Below are 25,269 nucleotides of genomic sequence, written 5' to 3' on the forward strand. Positions count from 1 at the left end.
GACAACGAATCGTTGATTTTCTGCAGTTCTGCAAGGCTGGAAGTAAGGGAGACAGCTATAGATATTACAAGTACTTTTTTCATTTCTTTAGCCCTTGGTGTATCCTCTTGATCTATCTTGGAACCCGTAACGAAATTAATTTCAGAAGAAAGGTCGAGTAGGTGATATCCTATGTCCCTCCTCAATCAAAGCGGGAGCAAAATTGTAATGACATTAATATCCGAACAAGAGGAGCACGAAGGAAAAAAATATTTATATTAGGCATATAAATATAATTTCATCATTAAAATTACCGTCATTTATAATGGCAAACTTGTCTTGGAGTGTTTCCAATAGCATTTATGACAAAAGCATTTATTCTTTATTAAGCATGCACGCCGAACAATTTTATCCTAATACATAAAGCACGGAAATTCTTTACACTGCCCACGAGATCATCGTAAGATTATACGTCCCGTTCAGTATAAGTCACATTGGAGTTTTTTCAACCTATCAGTTCTTAACTCATGCCAGAGATCGCACTCCGAGAGTACCGTATGTGATGTTTTAATATTGTTTGAATTTTTTCATAGTTTTTTTATTTCAGTCAATCCGTCAAAAAACTGTTAATTACTGACTTGATTTTCAAGCTCTCTAGCTTACGGTCAATAGGTCTCGCGAATGCGTCAGGGCATTGATTGAACTGAAATCCTAATATTATGGAAATTGTCAAAAATCCTGCTTTCGAAAAATATGGTATAGCTATCACTTATCCAAAAAGGATGGTATAAACCATGCTTTTTCAATAAGTGATGGAAGTTTTGATTTTGGCAATATTCAAAAAGCCCAATAGCTTCTAAATAGTCGTTCTCATTCTGAAACAAATATTATATTTTCTAATTTATTGGCACATAATTGTAACTAGTATTAAATATATTGGGATATTAGACTTCACATTAATATACCGCATAGACTGGAACAATACCAAAGTCTTGCAGAAAACTGACGTGCTGTGTTTTACCGAGTAGGAGAACCTTATATGGGGCGGAGATACACGTCCTCTGGTTTTGTGAAATTATCAGTTTTTGATTTCTGATCCTTTTCTCCTGGTAAATAGCATTAAAAATGTGTTATTCATGCTCATCCTTTGTTACCTTCGAAGTATATTATTTTTTCTGCAATTTTCTTTCAATAAATTTGCGTTGCGAATCTTAGCTACTTATTTATTTATTTATTCATATATTTATTTAAAGCTATAACTTAATATTAATGTATTTTGGTCACTCGAATTAACTAAGGACAGGATACACGTGTCAAAAGTATTTCAAATATTTGCAAATAACACGCGTACAGCTTTCGAGACGCGCCCAAACTTTCATCTTTTGCATTTAAATAAATTAACGAAAATGCGGTTATGCGATAAACCAATTTATTACATTAACACACATTTGAATAACTATAACGATATCGTCTTTATAGATATTTCGTAACCCGAAATTTGGGTTTATAGATGTGACGTAACTTCGGAAGTGACGATTCCGAACCGTCCACCTGATTTCCCGCCCGAAAATTGGAACTAATCCACATAAATTATAACAGCTGATCTGTGATGCAATCGGACCTTATGGTTGCGTTAAAGATGATATACATCATAGGGAAATAGGTTAAATGTAAATTTTATAGGCAGTTACTAAAGACAGAAAGTTTATAAAAATCGAGTTATTCGTGATGCAACGCGACGGTCAAACCAGTTGGGCGTGTAGATTACTTTTGCTTCCAAAACTAGTGCTAATGCGAATTTCTATTGAGATTAAAAACAAGAACAGGAGACATCATGACGTAACATATAGTATGATTCGTAACATGATAAAAACGTGTGCCTTAGCTTACTGTTCTCTACATGTTTTCTGTGTAAGCAACAAGCGTCATACAACTGAAAAAGCTTAAGCGCATGGAAATATTGAGAGCAATGCTAATTAATAAAAAGATGTCTATCACGCTTCAGTCAGGAAACCTATTATGACGAATAAGATAATTTTGAGTTCCAAAAAATAATACTGTATACATTTTTTTTATATAACGGTAAATTTTACGGTTATACTATGCGCTATATACCTAGCTTAGCCGCGAAAAATGATTTTCCGCGCACGAAATTGCGAACATTTTGCAGTATGAAAATTAATAGTACATACATAATATTATTTTTATTGTATCTTCATTAATAGCTAAATATATAATTACATTATTAAAATTGTAAAAAACCAAAAAAACTGCCGTTTTTATTTCGAAAAAAAGCGTCGCTTTTGCATTTTTATCAATAAATTATTTTTTATTAGCGCCTAAAACATAAATTAAATTGCAATGCGCTAGAACTTGTAAACATCATGTAAATTGATTGTTTATAAATATTTCGGTGCTAGTTTTAAACAAAGTAGGTTTAAGGGCAAAAGTATCCAAAAACCAAATATCACTTTGATTTCATTATTTTTTAATTCTAAATTTGTAACCAGATACAGCAATAATAATAATCATTACTTATGATTTTTGTATCGTTTCCCTCCTAACATTATTTTCGTACAAACTTACCCTGGACTTTCATGAATATTTCAAGACGAAAATCAAGCAAATCAGTTCAGACGTTTTCGAATTTCAGACAGAGAGACTAACAAAATTGAAAAATCATTTTTATTTTATTTATATAGGAGATTGTATGTAGAATAATAAATTAAAAGATAATTCATACTGCTAAGCGTGAGTCTTTTAACACTAAATTGCAACACTTTACCTGGCCTGTTCACAATTCTTAATATGTAACGGATGCTTTTTCGGAAGTTATGTCGATGTTACTTTTAGTAAACAACCACTAAATTTTTGGTCAGTGTATTCATTACTTATTATGAAATTGTGAAATAGGCCCCAAAGATCCCAACATAACATAATTTTTGTGCTTACGACGCACTCCTACTGCTCGACTTACTTCGATAACTACGTCATGTTTGAAAATTTTCCAAACCTAATTGAGGACGTGAGTAGATGAAGTCGATAACTAAAATTTTATAGCATACGGGCAATTAGTATTTTTGCGTCGTAATTTGAATAAACCTTGTAATTTATACTACTTCAAATCTGGCTAGTGTATCTGGATTCTGGCTGCACATAAAATGCACTTTCTTTTGATTTCAAATCATTTTTCCGGTCCTAAAGCCTCTATGAACGCAAAATACCTCAGTTTTTAAATTTTACATACTTACTTCATCCATTTCTCATCCACTTCACCCTCAAGTTCATACATAAGTATAAGATACTAGGTATTATAAAGAATGCGTAACAATCACAGATAATATAAGTTAGATATCGTCATAAAAACAACGTAAAATTTAAATCAGATTAAAATTATTTTTATTACACTTTTATTAGACATGTTAACTAATTTTATTGTTCTATAAGCATGAAATCATATTTTGATACAAAGATAATAATATTGATTATGATCTAATATTTTAATTCTTAACAAATCAAAAATCATTTCATTATTAACTATAAGAATATTCTTCATTAAGATTAGTAATAAAACTTTTAATTAAGTAATTTAAAACAAAGTTTTGAAATAAGATTGAGATCAGTGAAGCAATAGATGATGGAGATGATGGTGTTTTGGTTTGTATGGGTATACCGTATAACGTCGATGGAATTAAAAGCACATTATTATTTAGTTTGAATAAAAATTCAACTAAATAACATTGTGTGTGATGTACAAGTTTGCCGTCTATGTCTGATAAGTACATAGTTCTGTTCTATTCGTTACGACAATTGTTATAAGTAAATACTTTGCGATTAAAAAAAATGAATCATATTATGATTCATATCGGATTCTTCAAAGCGACCATTTTAGCCCCGCAGTACTACCTACACCTCCAATGTAAATGGCTGCTGAATGTAAGACAACATTCCATAAATCCATACTAATATTATAAATGCGAAAGTGTGTTTGTCTGTCTGTTACCTCTTCACCCTTAAACCGCTGAACTGTTTTTGATGATATTTGGTATACAGATACTTTGAGTCCCGGGAAAGGACATAGGATAGTTTTGATAAGGGAATAAAAATGTACGGTTCCCGCGCGATAAACGAGTTTTGGCGCAACGGAGTTGCGGGCGTCATATAGTTTAAATATATTTATTTTCATTAAAACAGTGCTGTAACAATAATAATAATATCTATGGACGCTTCACACTACGTCAGTCTGGCCCCGTGCTAAGTACCTGAAGGACTTGTGTTACAGGTACCAGACAACGGAAATATATTTAATACTCTCATACTATACATATATTTAAGATTTTTATTATATGATACACAAATTTAATACACATACATGACCCAGAAACTTTGAAAACTTTTTGTTCCATCGGCGGGATTCGAACACGTGACCCCCGGCTTGAGCTACCAACAGCCCACTAACTAAGCCACAGAGGTCGTCAACAATGTAAGTATTATAATATTGCTTTCAAGCCCCCCAAGGTATGAAGTTTCTGTTAAAGCTTTTGTTAGCTTTCAGTCTATACTCTAATGGTACTCACTAGCATACTGATTAAGCGAAGGATAATTTTAAATGATAAGCGTCTTCATTTTGGTAATAATTTATTCATCGTCATATCGAAAGAGCTCTTCGGCCAGTATAAAAATGTCGCGTCTCGCCGTTATCATCACAGAAGTCAACTCACTTCAGCACAGACAACAACAAACTTCATTCGGCTGGCTTTTGGCGATTAGCTAACAGCCATGGCATTCGTTGTAAGTTTTGTTATTTTTACAAAAAGAAAATAGGGTTGAAAAAATAATGTTATGGGGATTAAAAGAAGGAAGTTGACATGTCCTTAAAATAAGCATTATCATATTAGTAATTGTTTGCTTTTTACCGAATTATTGGTTACTTTAGTAATAAAAAAATACAAAAACATGGAAAAAATACTATAAACGCTTAAATAATGTTTAACATTTTTACTTCATTAGAGCCTATTCAGTATAATAAAAAAGTCAGTAACTAGTCTACACTTTTACAGATGAAGGTTGTCTTCCTGACAGCGCTAGCCTACAGCGCTAGTGCTGGAATCATATCAGGAGAACATCATGGGCCTCTGCATCATGATCATGACTCGTACGCCGCATCAGCCCTGCTGGCACCATCGGCAAGATACGGTGTCCCCCAACATCACGCCGGCCCCATCGTGGAGCATCCCCCAGTGATCGGACCCCCCCTCCAGGGCGCGCACCCCATCTACCACGGTGACATCGTCGAGCAGCACAGATACGGCAGCGGCCCCATCATCAGCGGCCCAGCTCTCGGTGGACCCCTTCCCAGCGGCCCCATCCTCAGCGGACCGGGACCCATCAGCAGTGGACCGATCATCAGCGGTCCCGGCCAGATTCAACTGAGTGGACCAGGACCACTCGTTTCCGGACCAGGCCCACTCGTATCCGGCCCAGGCCAACTCATCGGCGGCCCAGGACCACTCGTCTCAGGACCGGGCCCACTCGTATCCGGCCCAGGCCAACTCATCGGCGGCCCAGGTCCACTCGTATCCGGCCCAGGCCCACTCGTCGGCAGCCCAGGCCTAGTTAGCGGACCCGGCGGCGCCATCATCGGCGGCGGAGCTATCGGCGGTGGACTCATCGGTGGACCGGGTGGTCCAATTCTCGCCGGCCCCGGCCTCGGCCCCAACGGCCTCCCGATCGGCCCCGACGGCACCGCCATCCTCCCCGGCCCAGGCGGCATCGCAGTAGGCGGCGGCGTCGGTGTAGGCGGCGGCGTCGGTGTAGGCGGAGCCTCGCGGTACGAGCTGCAGCGCGTCATCCAGCACATCATCCGCCGCATCCCCTACGAGGTCCAGCGCCACGTGCAAGTGCCCGTGCCTCAGCCCGTGCCCGTGCCCGTGCCGCAGGAGGTGCGCGTGCCCGTGCCCCAGCCCTACCCCGTCAACGTCGACGTCGTCAAACACGTTCCCTACCCCGTCGTCAAGACCCAGCACGTCGAAGTCGAGAGGCCTGTTCCCGTTGAAGTCGTGAAGCACGTGCCCGTTGAGGTCATCAGACACGTCCACGTGCCCGTCGAAAGGCACGTCGAAGTCATCAAGAAAGTGCACGTGCCCGTCGAGAAGCACGTCGAAGTGCCCGTGCCCGTGTGGAAGCCCTACCCCATCCACCTCATCAAGCACGTCACCCACTACCAGAAGAAGGGCTGCTGCGGCTGGTGAAACCCAAAAAGTCATGATTGTATATACGAGGGCATATCCTGCTGATGTCCAGTACAACTTGAGCTCCCCCGTCGTAGAGCCTCTACGCGTGGGGAAGTCAGCTTGTACTAGACTGGTCGGACTTGCCGTCTTTCGTACAATGTAGATCGTAAGATTGTAAATATTGATAGTCACTAGGTGTACGTTTCTGTTATAAGAAAAATAAACATTCTGTTTTCAAAATACATTGATTTTATTTTAAATCTTTTAACCCAAAAGTAATGAATAGTTCTTAGATAAAAAAAAAACAATTTTCTTTCTTTCTTTTTTAAAATTAATAAATTATTAATATAAAACAATATTATAGAAGGTGTACGAAAACTAAGTGATAATACTTTAGGGTTTTTATGTGTCCCTCATATAGAGTTGACTGTGAAAGTAGCAGAAAGAGCATTTTTTGCGGTATGGGCAAGCGCTCCAGGATCATGAATTTTTCTATACAAAAGTTTAAAATAAATACTTTCAGCACTGCTACTTTCACAGTGAACTGTATACACTCGCTAAGTATTATCACATACTTTTTTATACCCTGTATAATATGAATTTATAGTGCCTACTCATAAGTACGAGTGAAGATTCCTTGAATGTTTATTAATTTTTAGGAACCACGATTTTATTAAAATGTATCCATAGTTGATCTTGAGTTCTGACACCCAAAAAATTGAAAATAACATCAAATTATATGGGTATATTATTATAATAAGTAATAACTAATAATATTACGATTATAGATATAAACGTGCTACGATTTCGTAGTACTTCTACGAAGATTAGAAGTTAATTCATTCTACGAAATGAAATTTAGATGTAGCTTTTTCCTAAATTATGCCACTTACCGGCACGGGCACCCAAATAAAGTGTTTAACATTGTACAAATAATGCTCCTTAACTAAAACACACAAAAAAAACAGGGAATAAATAATATGTTAAGAGGGCTACTGACTCAAAAAAATCACACATTGTCCTTCTCTTCGTCTTTCATATGCCAGGTGAAAAAGGACGACGCGGAATCATCGCCAAGTTAGTTTTATTATGAATAAAAGACGAACTATAATGATTATGAAAAAAGTATTTTGAGCACATTTAGGTTTTATCAATGCCTTTTTAGATATTAAAAAGACTTCGAAGATCCTCGAAGATGCAAGCAAAAATGTGTCTAAAACAAGTTTTTTTCTAAAAAAGAATCTATCGAGCATTTTTTCAGTAATCATGTTTTCGTCTTGAGCATTTAATCTTCATGAACTGAAGTTACTTGTGTAAAAAAAATCAGTTTTCTAGACCTTACAGATTTTGAGATCTAGGTTTAAGTATGTAATCAAGTTAGGATCAGGTGCATTCTTAAGGCCGCACCCAGAGACATTTAATGTTTACTTAACTTATTTAATCAACAGTTTGACGGAAAATGTATGGAATGAATGTCAAAACCTTCAGTAGAATTATTAGAGTACCAGTGTAGGCACCAGTGGTAACGACGTTCAGGAAACATTTGGGATATTTTTCCGAATTTGGAGTTTGAATATTCAAACTTCAGAAAAAATTGTTTCACATTCAGAGAAATTTTATGAATGAATCATAAAATTTCTCTGAATGTGGTAACTTTATCCGATAGTCGCCAAAACTGCTTCAAGTGCCTTTCCTCGTGGTGCCGCTTGCACAAATTTACTGAATATATGTGCAATGTTCGTAAACGTGATAATATTTTTTCGACACAAAAGAGAGCCTAGTATTTTATCGTAATCTATAATAAATATTATTATGCGAGCGAAAAACTTTAGATCCCTTTTGACGAAAAATGCGGAAACGTAGGAGATTTAAATTTTGCACAGCTATAGTCTAAACTCTAAATGGTGAAGGAGTGCATCGAGCAGCGAGCTAATATAGTTTTGAAATTATGCTTTTATCATACATTAAAAAAAAAAACATAACATACACTACAATATGCACACTACCATCTTTTTGAATGACAAGCCTATACATACGAAACTATTTTGTTCATGGTTGAAGTCTTGTGAAATTAAAAATGGATTGTTGTTTTTTTATTAAATCTGAATAGTCAATACCTTAAATGGGGAGCCAAAAGAAAAAGATAATTTTTAAGGTCGAATTTCGACCATTGGATGATCTCTAGTTAAATTAGAATGCTGATGTAGCGGTCGTCTTAATAAAAAAGTCAATAGATATTTTTCATAGCGCCTAAATTATTCGGTTATTTGGATTTGCGTCAATTTTTTAATAATTTTCGTAGGGGCTGGAATATATTGTACTCCCGAGTCCCGAGGTTTCTAAGGCTTCTTAAGATGTTCTCTGATTCTGACTTATTCTAGGTTCTAAAATTCCTTCATCTCATCCTTTTCTGAGGACACAGGACGCCCGTAAGACATTTTTGTCAAAAGCGCTTTACTTGTTACAAGCCTATATTAATGATTTCAATAATACTGCAAGTTACCATCGAATAAATTGATTTAGGCAGTTGATCGTATAATGTCAAATTAAGGTGCCGGTTGGCAGCGGGCGACATAAATCAACCGCAGACGAACCTATTTCCCAAACGCTGCAGCAGAAAACGCGCAGTGTTGTGATGGCCGTTCGCTGACTGTCAGCGCCGACACCGATATATGAAATAGCAGCTCAGACCGGTTTATTCAGAAACACTTACTAAAATTTCATATAGGTATCTCCGGTCATCAGCGTAAGACTAAAATCAGGCTAAATGTAGACAAAAAAAATAGGCATGATACGTGGCTTTTATTGTTTTTATGTTGTAAAATGTTAGTTTGTCTTCAATTATGCTAGGTTAATATACTTCGCTCTCGAGGTGTTTTTTTATTAAATAAGGGGGCAAACAAGCAAACGGGTCACCTGATGGAAAGAAACTTCCGTTGCCCATGGACACTCGCAGCATCAGCAGAGCTGCAGGTGCGTTGCCAGCCTTTTAAGAGGGAATAATAATAATAAAAATTTTATTCAAACATAAATACAATACAAAGCAAAAAAAAAAGCAAACAATAAACCAAAAGAAAAAATAAAACAAACAACAAACTACAAAAAAAAATATGGCATCATTAGGCAGTGCATTGTATAATGCCGAAAAGGATACCCACTCAGGTCAGGCGCAGAACACTGCACCGCGGTACCTGATCTTCCGTGGTTACTATACATATTACGCCTGACGCACGACAGATTCAACATAAATAATAATAATAATATATAATAATACTATACATAATATAATAATACAATAAAATAATAAAACATCATTTAGAATACTTAAATAAGAGTACGGTAGCTGTTATTTACCATACGACATTCCAGCTTCTGCAGGAGATAAGTGTCTATTTCCCGCGCTTCAGTGCCTGAAACGAAGTTGTACGGGGAGCACGCGCAGGTGTGCGCTCGCGCCGACCGCCTGTGACCTACATTATTATGTAGGTCAAGTTCATAGCAACTACCGAGTATAGTGCTATCAAAATATAATTAAATATATACTTACATATAAGACGAAGGGTTTATTATGAAGTTTGATACTTACAGTGCGGATTATACTGTAAAAAGAGTATGGTAAGTGTATTTTACATCAATATATTATTATATATTATTAGTGACATGAAATATACTACTTTATTTATTCTGTTTACTCTGTTTATATAAATAATAGAACCGTTAGTGTACGTTCAGTCAACATTTTCAATTCCTTTCAGGGACCGAAAGTTATGTGAACCCATTCTCAGTAACCAGCAACAACATAAAATATATATTAATTTGATGCCAAATTTTAAACCGGTACACCTGGCAAGCATCTTCGAACTTCCTATATCTCCCGGTTTCGGCTTAAACCACAACCGGTAAGTGATACCTATTATTATTATATTGATATAAAAGATTATTACAATGATAGACTAAGGTATTCCTTAATCTATGATATTTAGTAACATTAAACATAAATATAATTTGATACTATTGAATTTTGTTAAATTTAAATGTATTAAATATATTATGTAAAGATTAATTCTTTTTACTATAGAGATTGTAGTTGCTCGTGTAACAGGAGTGTTTTCAATTTTAATTTAAACGTATTTTTTGTTCTCAGAGCTCGGTAAGATGGCGGAAGAAGGTTGTTCCAGATCTTACTTGCCAGGTAGGTATCTGAAGCTACCTCTAAATACGGAAGAATGATGACACAGAGTATCAAGCAGATATGCCGAGCCTCTGGTAATTGCCTGTCTCTCACTAGCCCAGTGCAGTTTCTCAAAGAGGTAGGAAGGTGTTTTTGATTTTATTACTCCGAATAATAGTGTAGCAAAGTGCAACTTCCTACGGCCATCCATTTTAAGCCAACGCAAGTCATTTATAAATGGCGTCACATGTTCTCGTGGTGGGATATTACAACAATATCTAGCACATGCGTTCTGTACTTTTTGTATAAGACGCTTGGACCTTGATAGCAAACAGGGACCTACGGTATCATCTGCATAGTTAAGGTTGGAGAGTACTAGAGATTCACACAGGGTAATGCGTAGACGTTCCGGGATAAAGTTCCTTATTTTATATAACATTTTTAATCGGTAAAAACATCTACTAACCGACTTTGCCATGTGTTTTTCAAACTTAAGACCCTCATCCATCAGCACTCCTAAATTTCTCGCTTCAGTATAGGGTAATAAAGGAGGGTAGGGAAGGGAAGGGAATAGGGGAGGGTGGGTAAGGGAATAGGGTAGGGGATTGGGCCTCCGGTAAACTCACTCACTCGGCGAAACACAGCGCAAACGCTGTTTCACAGCGGTTTTTTGTGAGAACGTGGTATTTCCCCGGTCGAGCCGGCCCATTCGTGCCGAAGCATATCTCTCCCACGTTAAAAGGTGTCCTTGGGATCAAGTTGCTGACTCATTTAAAGCGACGAAATAAATGTGTAGTTTCAATACGTACGTCATTAAAATTAATAGGGCTATAATTCATAATATTATTGACTGTACTCTTACATCAAAATGAAGTGAAACAAAGAATACCAATAATAATTAGTTAAAGTTAATTTCTTGTTCCTTGGCCTACATTGTCACTCCTAACATATGACATGAATTAATTTAGAACATAATTTACAGGTCACAAAATTAGTTGCAACAAACGGTTTACGTAAAAGTTTACGATACGCATGATTTTGCAATGACGGAAATTTTCATCTAATAATCTTACTACAATCGATTATGCTTATATTATGTCATTTCAAGGATGAAAATAAATAAAACAGTTTTAATTACTCATTAAAAATAAGGAAACGCACTTGCGTATGAAAGCTTCCGTTTGTTGTTTACTAAATGACGCTTGCGACTCCGTTGCGCCAAAATTCGTCTTTCGTGCGGGAACCGTACATTTTTATGGGATAAACTATATCCTAATTAGTATCTCTTTTCCCGGGACTGTCTGTATCTGCGTAACAAATTTCAGCTAAATGGATTCAGCCGTGAAGAAGTAACAGACAAACTGACAGACAGACGGACAGAGAGACAGACATATACATAATCACACTTCACACATACTTCTGCATTAATTAGTCTGAACCTGAACCGAATAGATACTACAGAAAACTCGATAAAAATAATAAGGTATGTATTAAAGGGCTTTACATACTTATTGTATGTATGGCGTATGCCTAAATAATAATCAGACAACTATACTGTATAAGACAAAGTGCTGTTTTGTTTTATTTAATTGTAATTAAATAAAATAGTAAAGTTCAAATGAGATATTTTGAAAATAAAAGTCTTAAAAGGGTAAGAAAATCTTATATAATTTCGCTTTAAAGCTTTATTAATTTTTTGGGCAATCATATTTTAAAGAAAAATAACCTATAGGTTTACTAGCTGTCTCGGCAAACGTTGTTTTGCCATATAAAGTATTTCGCCCATATTATTTTATTGAAGTGGCTAAATAGTAGTACGGGAGCCCTAGAACATTTTTTTTATTACTATCAAGCTAATTTTTTGTGAGTAGCTTTATTTTGATGAGAGAAACAACATTTTTATTTGTGAAAAATCATGAAAGTGGTAGCTAACAGAGATAGAAAAGGATTTCATACTTTGGTTTGATGGTCCTCAAATATGGATTATTCTATTTGTAAGACAATGTTACTCTTAAATTATATAACTATTAATCTACCAATAAACATAAATTCAGCTGGTTAGGGTTCCGCGCGTTTTTGGGTTCTGTAATCAACAAAACTTGGTTGACTACGGTACCCTTTTGTTATTAGTCGGAATAGCATAAATAGTGCTCGACTTATATAATGAAAATTCAAAGAAAACTATTAAATATGGAGGGACATAAAATTTTCAATATCATCTTGACTGAATATGCTTCTTATCTCACTTGACCTGCATTCATTTGTTAATTTTATTCAAACGAGGTAGAGGTTTACAGTGTCATAGGAAGTCACTACAACTACCCGTTATCATTAAAAGAAAATTCAAAGTTTCGAAATTTTGGTCCCAGTCGGCCATTTTGAATGTCGCATTGGTTTAAATAAATAAATGTATGTTGAAATATTCGATTATAAAACGGTTAATACGTTCAAAAGAACCACATTAGCGGTTGCACTTCCTAGTTGTACAGTTGTATCTACAATATTAGTTCCAAAATGAATTTATTTGTGAGTAAAACATATTTTGTAGAGCAAAAAGTTAATAGAAATGTATTTTTTTTATTTTAATGATTTTCGTTTGGTGTTTGATAGCTTTAAGCAGTTTCAGTCCATTTTTTTGTGTCACAAAACGAAACGTGAGGAGGAAAACACTAATATTAATTAAATTTTTTACAGGTCGTAAGTTTTCTGGGGTTGGTCGCCATATCCACAGTACAAACGCGACAAATACTCTTCCAAGTACCAAAAGATGCAGAAACTCTAGAAAGCAGACCACAAAATTATGAATATAAACAAGTAATTTTGTATCTCACACCAACTGAAGTAAGGGCTCTGGAAAGAAATAACGTCCTGCAGAAGGCAAATAACGAATATTATTCTAGCTACGTCAACAACCAACTGCCGGCACAGAAACAAGAAGAAGTACGTAAAACGATTCAACAATCCAAAGCCGTGAAACCGATCCATGAAGAGCAAGAAGAAACGACAGAAAAAAATGAAAAGCTGATTGATATACCCCTCTTTTATCCTTTCCAATTGATACCATTAAACAACAACAACAATAACAACAAGGAGAAAGGATTCGAAAAAGAAAACGAGCAAAGATGGATCGAAGAAATCAAGAAGCAGATTGAGGCCGAACGTGAAAACGCTAAAATTGAAAATGAATGGAACCCTATTCCTTTGAAACAGAACACTCAAGAGATCATATCCTTATTGCAACGCGAGAACAAAGCTAAACCCTTTGATTATTCGCAGCTCCTGCAAAATGCTGCTGATAACTATGACAACAAGGAGATCAAGACACAATTGCAACGCGAAAACAAAGCTAAACCCGTTGATTATTCACAGCTCCTGCAAAATGCTGCTAATATTTACAACAGCAAAAAAACTCAACTGCAACGTGAAAACGAAGCTAAGCCCGCACCAGATTACGCTCAGCTAGTGCAAGCTGCAAACAGTTTTGATAACAAAAATGTACTGAAGGTGCAAGACTTCTATCGCCTACAATACGAGTTGGAGCAAATAAATAAAAATAACCGTGCCGAATCTTTGCCCAGACAACTGCTAAAGGATATTCCAGCATACACCCGTGCTATTAGACCACTGCAAGAAGAAGCAAGAAGAAATCCAGACGCGCTTGTAGGTATTGAAAAACATCATCATCTTCATGAAAAAACGATAATCGACGCTCGTAGACCTCTTTCCTTGAGAGAACTTTACAGAGAGTAAAACGATTCCATAAAAATCCAGCTCTGGAATAATAATTGTAAGTTTGTTAACATGAGGCTAATAGGTTATTAATTTATACGTGGGAGAGCCATGCTTCGGCACGAATGGGCCCGCTCGACCGGATAAATACCACGTTCTCACAGAAAACCGGCGTGAAACAGCGCTTGCGCTGTGTTTCGCCGAGTGAGTGAGTTTACCGGAGGCCCAATCCCCTAACCCCTACCCTATTCCCTTCCCTACCCTCAACTATTCCCTTCCCTTCCCTTCCCTCCCCTATTGCCCTGTTCCCTCTTAAAAGGCCGGCAACGCACTTGCAGCTCTTCTGATGCTGCGAGTGTCCATGGGCGACGGAAGTTGCTTTCCATCAGGTGACCCGTTTGCACGTTTGCCCCCTTATTTCATAAAAAAAAAAAAAAAATGAGAAAATATTGTTATGCCTAAGGTTACAATGTGTGCAATACTTTATATCTAAGTATAAGTAAGTTTAAGTGTTGAGTATTAATATAGATATTCCTCTCACCAAAAATAATTGTAAAAGATAAATAATTACTTCTTTAAAGTTGTTGAAATAAAATTATAACTTTAAAAACGTTTATCATTTATACAATTTACCGTTTATATAATTTTACCAAAAGAAAAGCATTTGTGCTTTGTTTTAAGGAATACTTTTAATATAAGCCTAATTTATTATGTTTTGCAAAATTAAAAGACAGATTAAAACCATAATTATGAGTAAGTAAGTATCAAAATACATACATGTGTAAGCTCTAAATATTCCTAAAGGCATTTCGGTGAGACTACAAAATATCAATATCTTAAAACGACAGGAATAATTCAACAGTGCCTTAAATTTTTATCAGGCAAATATTCTAAGAAATCTCTTCTTGGTGAAAGGCACTTTATAGTAGTAACTATAAAGCGCCTGCCATTTAGCAGATTCTCTTGTCGTGGTGAATGGTGTAGAAAATTTCACGTGGCGAAAATCATACTTTATAATACCGGATATAATCATTGGCCTTTACGTCTGTGTCAGACGATTTACGGCGTATAAGTCTGTGTTACAGCTCTTAGACTGCCACTTTCCGTGTTGTTACCCACGAAGACAAATCTGGTAGGTGGAGTGACCTCACCACAGACTACGCCACCTAGGAAGGACTTAAGGAAACACAGGGTTGCCCAGGACATGTATTACCCTCTCGGCCTCGCAGGCTGTATCCACAGGAAAGGCAAGCCAATAAGTGAAGAGCCAGGTCGGCTGCAGGAATCTGCCGCTTATTTCAGGTTCGAACCTACTTGTGCCTTACGGAGACCCCGTTCCGGGTTATATTTCGGAGTTTTCCTTCTAGATGGGTTGCAGCACAATGCTTAGAGGCCCATCTCCCCTCATTGCGAGGCGTTAAAGATGTATGAGCGTCTTCTAGCGAACACATTAGTCACCTTTTACGACACCCTATAGTCTTGTCAGGTTGGTGCTATTCTAAAGCCGGACACCACACGGCACAATACCGGATATAAACGAAGCAAAAAACTCTACAATATACTACTATTGCTTTATTTCTTCTACGAAGAAGAAGACGCCTTCTTCTTAATACTTAGGTATATTATGTTAAAATCTTATCATAGGTCATAAGGAAGAGGAAGTTAAAAAAAAGATTTTAGGCCCCTTTGGTGAGGTAAGATATTTTACCACCTGCTGCTACATTTTTTCATGTTCTTGTAACATTTTACTTTTATATACTCTCTTTAATAAGAAACTGTCGGAAATAGTGCTCACCATGGGTAGGAATCAATTAAGAATCCTTACTTGAAGCCTAACTGGTCACTGCAAGCACAATAAGCACCTTAACAGAATAGGTGTTAGTAGCTAAACGACTTGCAGATTCTGCGAGGAGGAGGACGAGACACCTATACACCTTCACCATGACTGTCCTGCTCTACTACATAGCAGAAACAGGCACCTCGGTTGCTACGAATACTCATCCATACGAAATTCGTGGCACCAACCCCAACCACATCGTTCAATTAATGAGCAGCATTGGGTTGGGGACGATACTATAATGCGAAGGAGTCACAATAGATCCTCAAGGGTCGTAGTGACATCAGGGCTACTTGACCTGCCTTGAGCATAAAAAAAACAATTGTTTTAACGACTACTTAACTAACACATTATAATTATGTTTACAGTTACAGTGTGCCAATAGAGTACCTACTCAATATTCAATATACTCTGTGCTTGTCACGTGAATTTTTTAGTGTGTCTGCACCATAAAGTTAATATACCTAGCAGGTATATTAACTTTATGGTCTGTACACTGAACAATTCACGTGACAAGTAAAGACAAGAGGATATCATTACTTAATAACTAATTACTTATATAATGGTGTAAATAATATTAATATAGTTATTTGCTGTGTTCATATTAGGGGGTAAACTAAACTTACGAAGTATCAGCTATCTTATACATGAATCTCATCGGCTCCATTGTCAACGAATCTTCCCACGAAGCTTAATATTGCAAAGTGAAAGATTAACTCGCTGCAGCAACTGCAATATATTTATTATTAGTCTGAGCAGCCTAATTTTATTTCCTTCTTATTCAGTAATACGTATTATTATCTCAATATTTCAACAGTTTTGTTTCGTTACTTCATTCCTCGTAAGCTATGCAATAACTTCCTGAAAGATCTATTTCACTAGGTATTCGGTATCGAGGGGGTACTGTTAAATAATCGAATGCAATATGCAATCCGATACGAGAGACAACTCGAAACCCAATACTAGATGTAGGCACTTAAAACAAAACACGTTAGATTAACGAAAGTAACATTATGTACTCGCGAACATAATGTGCCATTAAAATTACATAATCGGTTTGTAAATGCAACTAAACGCGACTGTACCAGATTCTAAGTACAGTCACGTCGATAATTCCCATCGGTGAAATTATTGAGACTACCGCCTTACGCAAGCCATGAATCACGCGTTTTGAAACGAGCGAAATCAAATTGGGACATCTCAGGCTTGTTTCTATCCCCGTAATTAATTCTGATAGCCGATCTAACCCTGTTTGAATATAATAATTGAAAAATTGCATTGTAATTATATGTAATTGAACTAATTGAACATTACGGATTTGTTATGCAAGATTGATCTATGATAGACTCGAGTCGAACGTAACTGTTGCATGCGGCCGACTCGTTTTTAGAACAATGTATTATGCAAATAGAGTCATTACTGCTTAGCTAATAGGACATAAAACGAAAGCGGCGTTTTCAAACGTTTTATTAATATCACAATTTCACTGGGACTCAAATGCGTCCTTAAACTAGGGAAGACCACAGGTACTCGTCACATTTACATAATTTATATGCCAGACATAGATACACACTATTTACACATACGAGAGAATTCACGGGCTACTTAACCAATTACTAACATATCAGGTACATTACTACGAGTCACTGACCATCCGAGCTTCGCCTACAATAGTCTCAGGCAAGAGATATACTTAAATCTACGGGAGATCCCTCCGTTTGCCTATTTTAAGGTGCCGGTTGGCAGCAGGCGACATGAAGCGGCAGCAGACGACGTGTCGTCGTGACACTACTGTTTCTATGTATTTCTATGAAAGTGTCGCTAGCTGCGTAGGGTATTTCATAGAAATACATAGAAACCAGTAGTGTCGCGATGACACGTCGTCTGCTGACGCTTCATGTAGTCAGCTTCCAACTTTTACCTTTAGTCTTAACTCTAATGCTGGTAGTTGTATTCCCCGCTGCTTCCTTGCTCGTAGTAGTTGCCTTGGGGCTCAGCGTGTTCTAATTCACCGTAGGCCTTGATGCCCTCGCCGCCGTAGCTACCGGCGAACTGCTCATATCCTCCATGCTCGTAGCCTCCCTGTTCTAACCCGTGCCCAAGCTGCTGCTCGAAACCACCCTCCAGACCGTGCTCCAACCCGATGCCGTGACCGAGACCCTCGTGGCCGTAGCTGGCGAGGTGCTCGGTGTCCAGCCTGTGGTCCTCCAATACCAGGCCGCCGCCGTGGTTGTGTTGAGTCTCGGGATGAATCTGCTTCAGTTCAAGCTCGGATTTTCCCTTTTCGAGCGGATGGTGGAGGAGATGGCTGTGCTCCTTTTTCACGTATACTGGTACTGGATGGAAGTGCTCGAACTTGATGGACTGGTGGGACTTGGCGTGCTCGTGCTCCACATGGTGGTGGTGTCCGGACTCCCCGATGAGGGCCTGGTGCTCTATCGGCTCCTCCTGCTGGTGGATGATGCCGGGGTAGGCGGCCGCGATGGTGACGAAACCCAATAGTACCTGCAATCGAAAACCCATTAGTGTCAGCTCTTTACGATACTCGATTAATGTCGTGATCGCAACGATGACGAAAATGAGGAGAAATTAATGATTTGCAGTTTCATGTGCAAATAAATTAGCTTTCTTATTGCTTATTGCCAAGACATAAACGAGTACAATTAGTAACGTTAACAGAAATTTAAAATAATCCGAAACCTAATTTATATTCAGAATACGAATTGATTCAACTTTTAATCATCTTTGTTTAAATTCACACAGTAAATTTATAAGGCTGCACCGCAAAATCTGATAAAGCTTTCAATGAGGTAACAAGCTAACGGTTTCCCACGGCTTGTCCGAGAGCTTTATAGCTTTAAGCTCAGACTAGGCGCTTTTACACGAAGATGCAATATTAATCAGTTTTAAATAGAAAACTATCCAGTATCCACAACAAAACTTTTTTATAAGGTATTTTTTTAAGAAAACTAGCACTATGGTGGAATTGTCACAAACTGGAATATAATAGACTTCACATAACATCGCTTCCTATTCTTCAGGAAGGGTGTTACCGGCTCATTGAATAAGTACATAAATTAGCATCTTAATTTTTTATTGATTTTATTAATTATCTATTTATTTTTATCTATGCTATTTTATTTTTATTTATTTGTTTATTTAAATGAATAAATCCACGACACAAACACTTCACAACACAAATGGATACGCACGTAATACATCATATTGAGGCACTGAGTGGTCCTACACTCGGTCGGATAATGCAAGAACATTGTAATACCACCGTTTTATATACTGCGTTTCACTGAGACGACGTCTGTGTGGGTGCTCTGGTTACGTATAGTACGTTGACTACTCCATCCGCATATTAAGACAATAGATAGAAATTAGAGATCTAATAAGTTTATGACTAATTTATGTTTTGCCGGCTTTTGTTTTCTTTGGGGAAACAATTGGATTGAATCTGTGAAAAGGTTTTCTTTCCAATACAAATCTTTTTACTGATGGATACCAAGTAGAAGTATCTTGACTTGGCCATCAGGAATTAACATAATTTGACAAGTAAATAGAAGTTTAGATTGTAGTTCGTACGATTTCAAATTATTGTCGGTACCTTTGGAACTTTTACTGCAGAGGTTTTACCTTTAAAAAAATTTACCTATATCTACATTCTGTACCTATATCCTATAGATAGGAATCTACAGGATATCTAGATTCTAGAATATCCCGTCGATTCAAAAATAAATTTCAGTCATTACTAAAATAATAGCATTTCAAATGAAGAAACCTTTGATGTTCTGCGGCTCTGCCGTGGCCCGTGCTTTCATTATGCCCATGGGTGATGAGTGTGACTGACATGCATCTCTAGATATACTAAATACATAGTATGAGATTTATCGTGCATTATTAGCTACGAATTAGATATTATTTTAAATCCAACCAAGAAATAGCAAAATAGAGATTAGAACGTGGTATTTCTCCGGTTGGGCCGGCCCATTCGTGCCGAAGCATGGCTCTCCCACGTGTACATGTTTTACTGTCAGACAATCAGGTGATGAGCATACATTATGCGAACTCACCCACGAAAAAATATTTCGATTATTTTAAGGCGACGCCTTGACAATTTGGCTGTAGCGATATCGATTTTTTCAGCAATGACTAAAGCTAAGAAATTAAAGTTCATTGTAAGTATTCATCATGTCTTTGAATTTCCCATAGCATAACACGATTGCTCAACTTTTATAACACAGAGTAATCATTAAAAAATACCTCTGTAAAAAAAGGGATTCTAATTTTGCCAACAGAGGAGAGTGATTTAAGCTTGCAAAATTTGTACATAGATTATTTCAAGCATATACTTTAATTTGCCCATAGATTATATGAAATATGTTTATGGTTTTTAAATTACGCAACAAAACCCATTTTGTCGCTTACGCCCTTTCCATTTCTTGCTGTTCCATTTCTTGTTTTCTATGAGACACCGGGCCGGCCTCTCATAGAAAACAAGAAATCTAAAACATATCCAACACGATTTTTTACTTTTACGTGGCGTCACCTTAAGGAAGTAATAATTTCCTCGATAGCCAATAACTCTATCTTAAGAGGATACACCAGGGGCTAGAGAAATGAAAAAAAGTACGTGTAATATCTATAGCTGTCTCCCTTACCTCAAGCCTATACCGCAGACCGCGATAGAGACAACTGCAGAAAATCCAGAAAATCAACGATTCGTTGTCCCCTGATTCCTTCTCCAAAACTTAACCGATTTAAGTTCTTTTTTCATTAAATATTAAAAAAAGGCTTGAGGTGTGTTCCTATGTTTTGCTTTTTTATGTATAATCTAGCCAAATCTGTTTTCTGGACGTTTGAACACAGCGGAAAATCTGGCCATTTTTTTGGGTTTTTGAACGGTCATATCTTATTTAATAATTAAATTATGAACAAAAAGAAAATATAGGGACATTGTATTAGTGGCCGTAGATATTCAGAAAAAAAATTATAACTCTACTTGCATTATCCAGGGAGGAAACAGGGGACAACGTTTGTATGGAAAAAAGGGCGGTGTGGACTCCTCTTAAGCTTTATTTACGCAGGAGAAATGCGCCTGCCCCGGGTTGAGTATGTGCCTCAGTTAGCTGAAGCATCCCGGGGGTATGTGTGGAACTGTCGGCGAGAAGCGCCAAACCTACTCACTAAAACCACCTGCGATTTACCATCAGCCGTATAACGGAAGGGTATCCTGGATCTGTCGAGCACAGGGCCACCCTTCACGATCGGCCAGCTTACCTCATAAGGGACTGGACTTCCACCAAAGTAAGGAAACCTTTCGGCAAATTGAAGCCTTCCCCTTCCGGGACTGGCTAAGCTGAACTCTATCTAAGCTATTGTAGTTTGATGTCTGTAAGGCAGGCCAACCTCTATAATGGTACCACGACCGCGCACCAATCTGCTGCAGCGAGCGCCGCTGACACGGGCGTTGCGAACGCTCAACAATCTGTCTTTATTTACAATTTACATGTTGATCTGTTCTCGTGTTCACTGACTGAATTTACTAGAGCCGCATTTTGCTTTTTGTCATAATTTTAATGTTTGTTGTTTTAAGTTTTTGGTTGTTACATTAGTATTAATTTTTGTAGTTCCTATCTATTGTATTAACAATAGATAGGAACTAAAAAATTTAATATATATCATAGGATAACCTAATGGTTATCCTGTGATAATAGATATATAATTATGTGGGTTCAATAAATAAATTATATTTTTTTCTCATATGTTTAAAAGTTTATCTTCCGAATACAATAACTTAGAATTTCTCAACAAACTTTCACAAGTAATTAAACAGTAATAAAAGTTGGTTGCTTAACAGAAGCTGAACAGTCTATCTGTCATACAGGCTAATTAAAGCTATCATGTAATCTTTATTGCCATTGGCTGCATTCAATTGTTGCGTTGCAATAACATTGCTATAATAAATTGGTGCTAACATAACATTAGCATTATTTTGAGCAATAACAGTTCCTGTTTACTTTATATTATTTAATACTGTCTAGCGCCAAGTCTCAAGCAGCCAAGTGTGTATGGGTTAAACGAGGTAGAGTTCCGTAGATAAAGTAAGTAAAAATGGCAACGGCAATTTTTTTAAAGAAAGCCCTAGCCTGTGTTTAGAGCTAGTTCTACACTAGCTAGTGTAGAGTAGAGCTTCAAATTAGGTAGAGATTATTCAGTACGGATTTGGGATTTAGATGATGGTCTTTGGAGTGTACTTGAGAGCGAAGCTGATAGAAAATGAGCTATAGAGTACAGAAATCCAACGCGACTTGTTAGTGATTTATTAGTGCATCTGAGTATCATAATATTTCGATTCAACTTTTTCTCACAATGTTGAAAACGGAACGCAAAAATTGCTGAAATCCTGTAAGTTGTGCGTTGATAAAGCCTTTAGTCCTTATAACGACGATAATCTAATAGGTTGCAGTAGCCAGTAGTTAATAAGCTACATAGAAAAATTAAGAGGACCAAGGGCTAGAGAAATGAAAAACAAGTATTTGTAAAATATATTGCTGACTGCTGTGTCCCTAACCTCAAGCCTCAAGAGCGCGATAGAGACAACTGCAGCTTGAATTGAAAATTCTAATAAAATAAAAGAACAGAAAACCAACGATTCGTTGGCCCCTGATTTCTTCTCCAAAACTTAACCGATTTTAGTACTTTTTTCATTAAAATTATAGCAAGGCTTCAGCTGTGTTCCTATGTTTTATTTATTTTTTTGTATAATCTAGCTAAATTTGTTTTCTGGATGTTTGAACACAGCGGAACATCTGGCCATTTTTTTGTTTTTGAACGTTCATAATATCTTTTTTAATTAATTAAATTATGAAAAGAAAGAAAACATAGGGACATGCTAGTGGCCATAGATATTAAGTAAAAAAATTATAACTCTACCGGCATTGTCCAGGGAGGAAACAGGGGCAAACATTTGTATGGAAAAACGACCCTATAGTGTCTCCTCTTAAAGTACTTAATACTAGTTGGTGCCCGCAACTCCGTTGCACCAATATTCGTTTAACGCACTGGAACCGTACATTTTTTCCGGATAAAAAGTGTCCTAAATATGTCCTGGGGCTCAAAGTTTCTGCATTCTAAATTTTAGGAAAATCTTTTAGCGGTTCGAGCGTAGAGAGGTAACAGACGGATTTTCGCATTCATAATATTATATTAGTATGGATATCTATCCATAATATCCGCGATAATTAAGCACTTAGGTCAGACTTTAAAAAACTCCTTTCAAAAATAAAAAGGCCTGAAATTTGCAACTCACTTTTAGCAAAAAACAAATTTAAATAAAATTCGCTTATTTGCCTTACGTAAGGCAATTAAAATTATCTATTTAAATATATCGCTCTTGGTTTTAATGTGTTTAAAGAAATTAAGAGCAAAAAATAATATAAAGCGGTGTTGTAATGAAATTTAATGAGCCAAGAGTGAATGTATCTGTAACACGCAGAAATTAAATTGGCACCTTCGTCCATACAGTTTAAATGGAGCGAGGTGCATATTTAATTTTTCCGAGTTATGCATTATAGCAACAAACGCGTCAATACCATATCTCGGAACGAGGTGCTAACTGGTAACCGAGCTATTTTCATAATCCTTATTATATAATACGCATTTGATAATTTGCATTCTGATACAGGGAGTACGGAAAGCATAAACGCACAAATTGTATGAGTTGAACTTACGGTAATCCTTTAAAAAATTTAATTTATAAATAGTTTGAAAGGAATAAATATAGCAGTATCTATAATAGCATGGATTCAGGGCCCGATGATAACATAATAGGATAGTAAAGATTTATATGTATTATGTGGTCCAAGAGCCAGCGACAGAACGACTTTCGTCACTTTATTAACACTGAAAGTTTTCTTGTATATAACTTCTACAGAGGTAAGAACGACCAGCAACTATGGAGTTTTGGTCACAGTTACTATAGGATGCATCCAGTTCTAAAGGGTTATACTTAACCTTCGTTATTATTATGGACTAGCTGACCCGAAGACGTTGTCCTGTTTTAACGATGATTATTTAATTCGAATTGGTATAATTAAGAAAAAATAGGTTAAAATTAGTATCTCCATGTCAAATTTCATCAATATAGATTAAATAGTTTACGCGCAAATCATGAAAGTATATTGTGCAGTAACCGTACATTTTCCGGGACAAAATGTATCCTATGTTCGTCTTCGGGACTCAAAATATCTCTATGCCATATTTCAGCAAAATCGATCCAGCCGTTTACGAGTGATGTCGTGATCACGCGAATATGGATTCATTTTTATATGTAACTAGCTGTCCCGGTGAACTTCGTGTCACTTTAAAACCTTCCCTGGACTTCTACGAATATTTTAAGACTAAAATCAGCCCAATCCGTTCAGCGATTTTCGAGTTTTAGCGCGACTAACACATTTGAATATAAGAAGATTACCAATATGTGGATTTCATTATAATTAAACTTTTTAATCGGGACTTAACGCGACTTATTTAAGTAGTAATGCTACTACGAGTACATACTCGTAGTAGCATTACTACTTAAATAAGTCGCGTTAAGTCCCGATTAAAAAGTTTAATTATAATGCAACGCGAAAGTTTAAAATGTTATATGGATTTCATTGTCTGCAGTCTGCCAAATAGCTTTCAAACATACTTACATATAAGCAGCATTGATAGATGCTGCCTAATGCCTATAGGTACGGACTGCTGCCTATAGCTGGGATATAGTTTACGATCAACCTACCAATAAAATCGAGAGTCTTCACGCGTGGAATGCCTTGTCTTCACGCATGCGCAATTAAAAACAAACGTATTGTAATCAGAGTGTAATTCTATAAGATCACACGTTGGGCAATGGTTTGCAACACCTGGGCCGTGTGTTTTAACCGCGAATGTTCAGTGAACAATGAAATGGAAGCAGACACGTTGGTTAACTGTTACGGGGATTTATCTTGTTGGCCAGGCTTATTTTGGCCGAGTTTTAGTAATAATAAGTTAAAATAAAAAGTAAAAACTCAGTTTCAAAACTCAAATAGGTAAGGCATAAGTGTCAGGAATCAGGATGCGAAATATTGTAACAGATCAAATCACAGCTTTCATGAAGTTTAAAACACAATTTTTTCAGCACTGAGTATCTATGTATATATATATAATTGGAATCTCAGAACCGGCTCCAACGATTTTCATGAAATTTAGGATATAGGGGGTTTCGGGGGCGATAAATCGATCTAGCTAGGAATCATTAGGAGCCCATATGACCCTAACTTGACTAC

The 25,269-nt window shown here is 36.9% G+C and overlaps 3 protein-coding genes across 3 annotated transcripts; 2 read left to right on the forward strand and 1 right to left on the reverse strand.

Moving 5' to 3' along the window:
- The first annotated feature begins 4,695 nt into the window (after positions 1-4,695).
- Positions 4,696-6,252, forward strand: LOC121735013 (tetra-peptide repeat homeobox protein 1-like). Its single transcript, XM_042125681.1, has 2 exons — positions 4,696-4,770; positions 5,040-6,252. Exons 1-2 carry the CDS (start codon positions 4,759-4,761, stop codon positions 6,228-6,230), a joined length of 1,203 nt encoding a protein of 400 aa, XP_041981615.1. The 5' UTR covers positions 4,696-4,758; the 3' UTR covers positions 6,231-6,252.
- A 6,604-nt stretch (positions 6,253-12,856) lies between these two features.
- LOC121735103 (putative uncharacterized protein DDB_G0274405) lies at positions 12,857-14,196 on the forward strand. The gene is made up of 2 exons (XM_042125803.1): positions 12,857-12,909; positions 13,078-14,196. Exons 1-2 carry the CDS (start codon positions 12,898-12,900, stop codon positions 14,131-14,133), a joined length of 1,068 nt encoding a protein of 355 aa, XP_041981737.1. The 5' UTR covers positions 12,857-12,897; the 3' UTR covers positions 14,134-14,196.
- A 3,594-nt stretch (positions 14,197-17,790) lies between these two features.
- On the reverse strand, positions 17,791-19,228 carry LOC121735105. Its single transcript, XM_042125809.1, has 2 exons — positions 19,162-19,228; positions 17,791-18,454 (listed from the first exon to the last, which is right to left on the reverse strand). The coding sequence occupies exons 1-2, from the start codon at positions 19,219-19,221 to the stop codon at positions 17,885-17,887; spliced, it is 630 nt and encodes a 209-aa protein (XP_041981743.1). The 5' UTR covers positions 19,222-19,228; the 3' UTR covers positions 17,791-17,884.
- Between the last annotated feature and the right edge of the window lie 6,041 nt (positions 19,229-25,269).

Source organism: Aricia agestis, chromosome 16, assembly GCF_905147365.1.
Source record: "Aricia agestis chromosome 16, ilAriAges1.1, whole genome shotgun sequence".
NCBI lineage: Eukaryota > Metazoa > Arthropoda > Insecta > Lepidoptera > Lycaenidae > Aricia > Aricia agestis.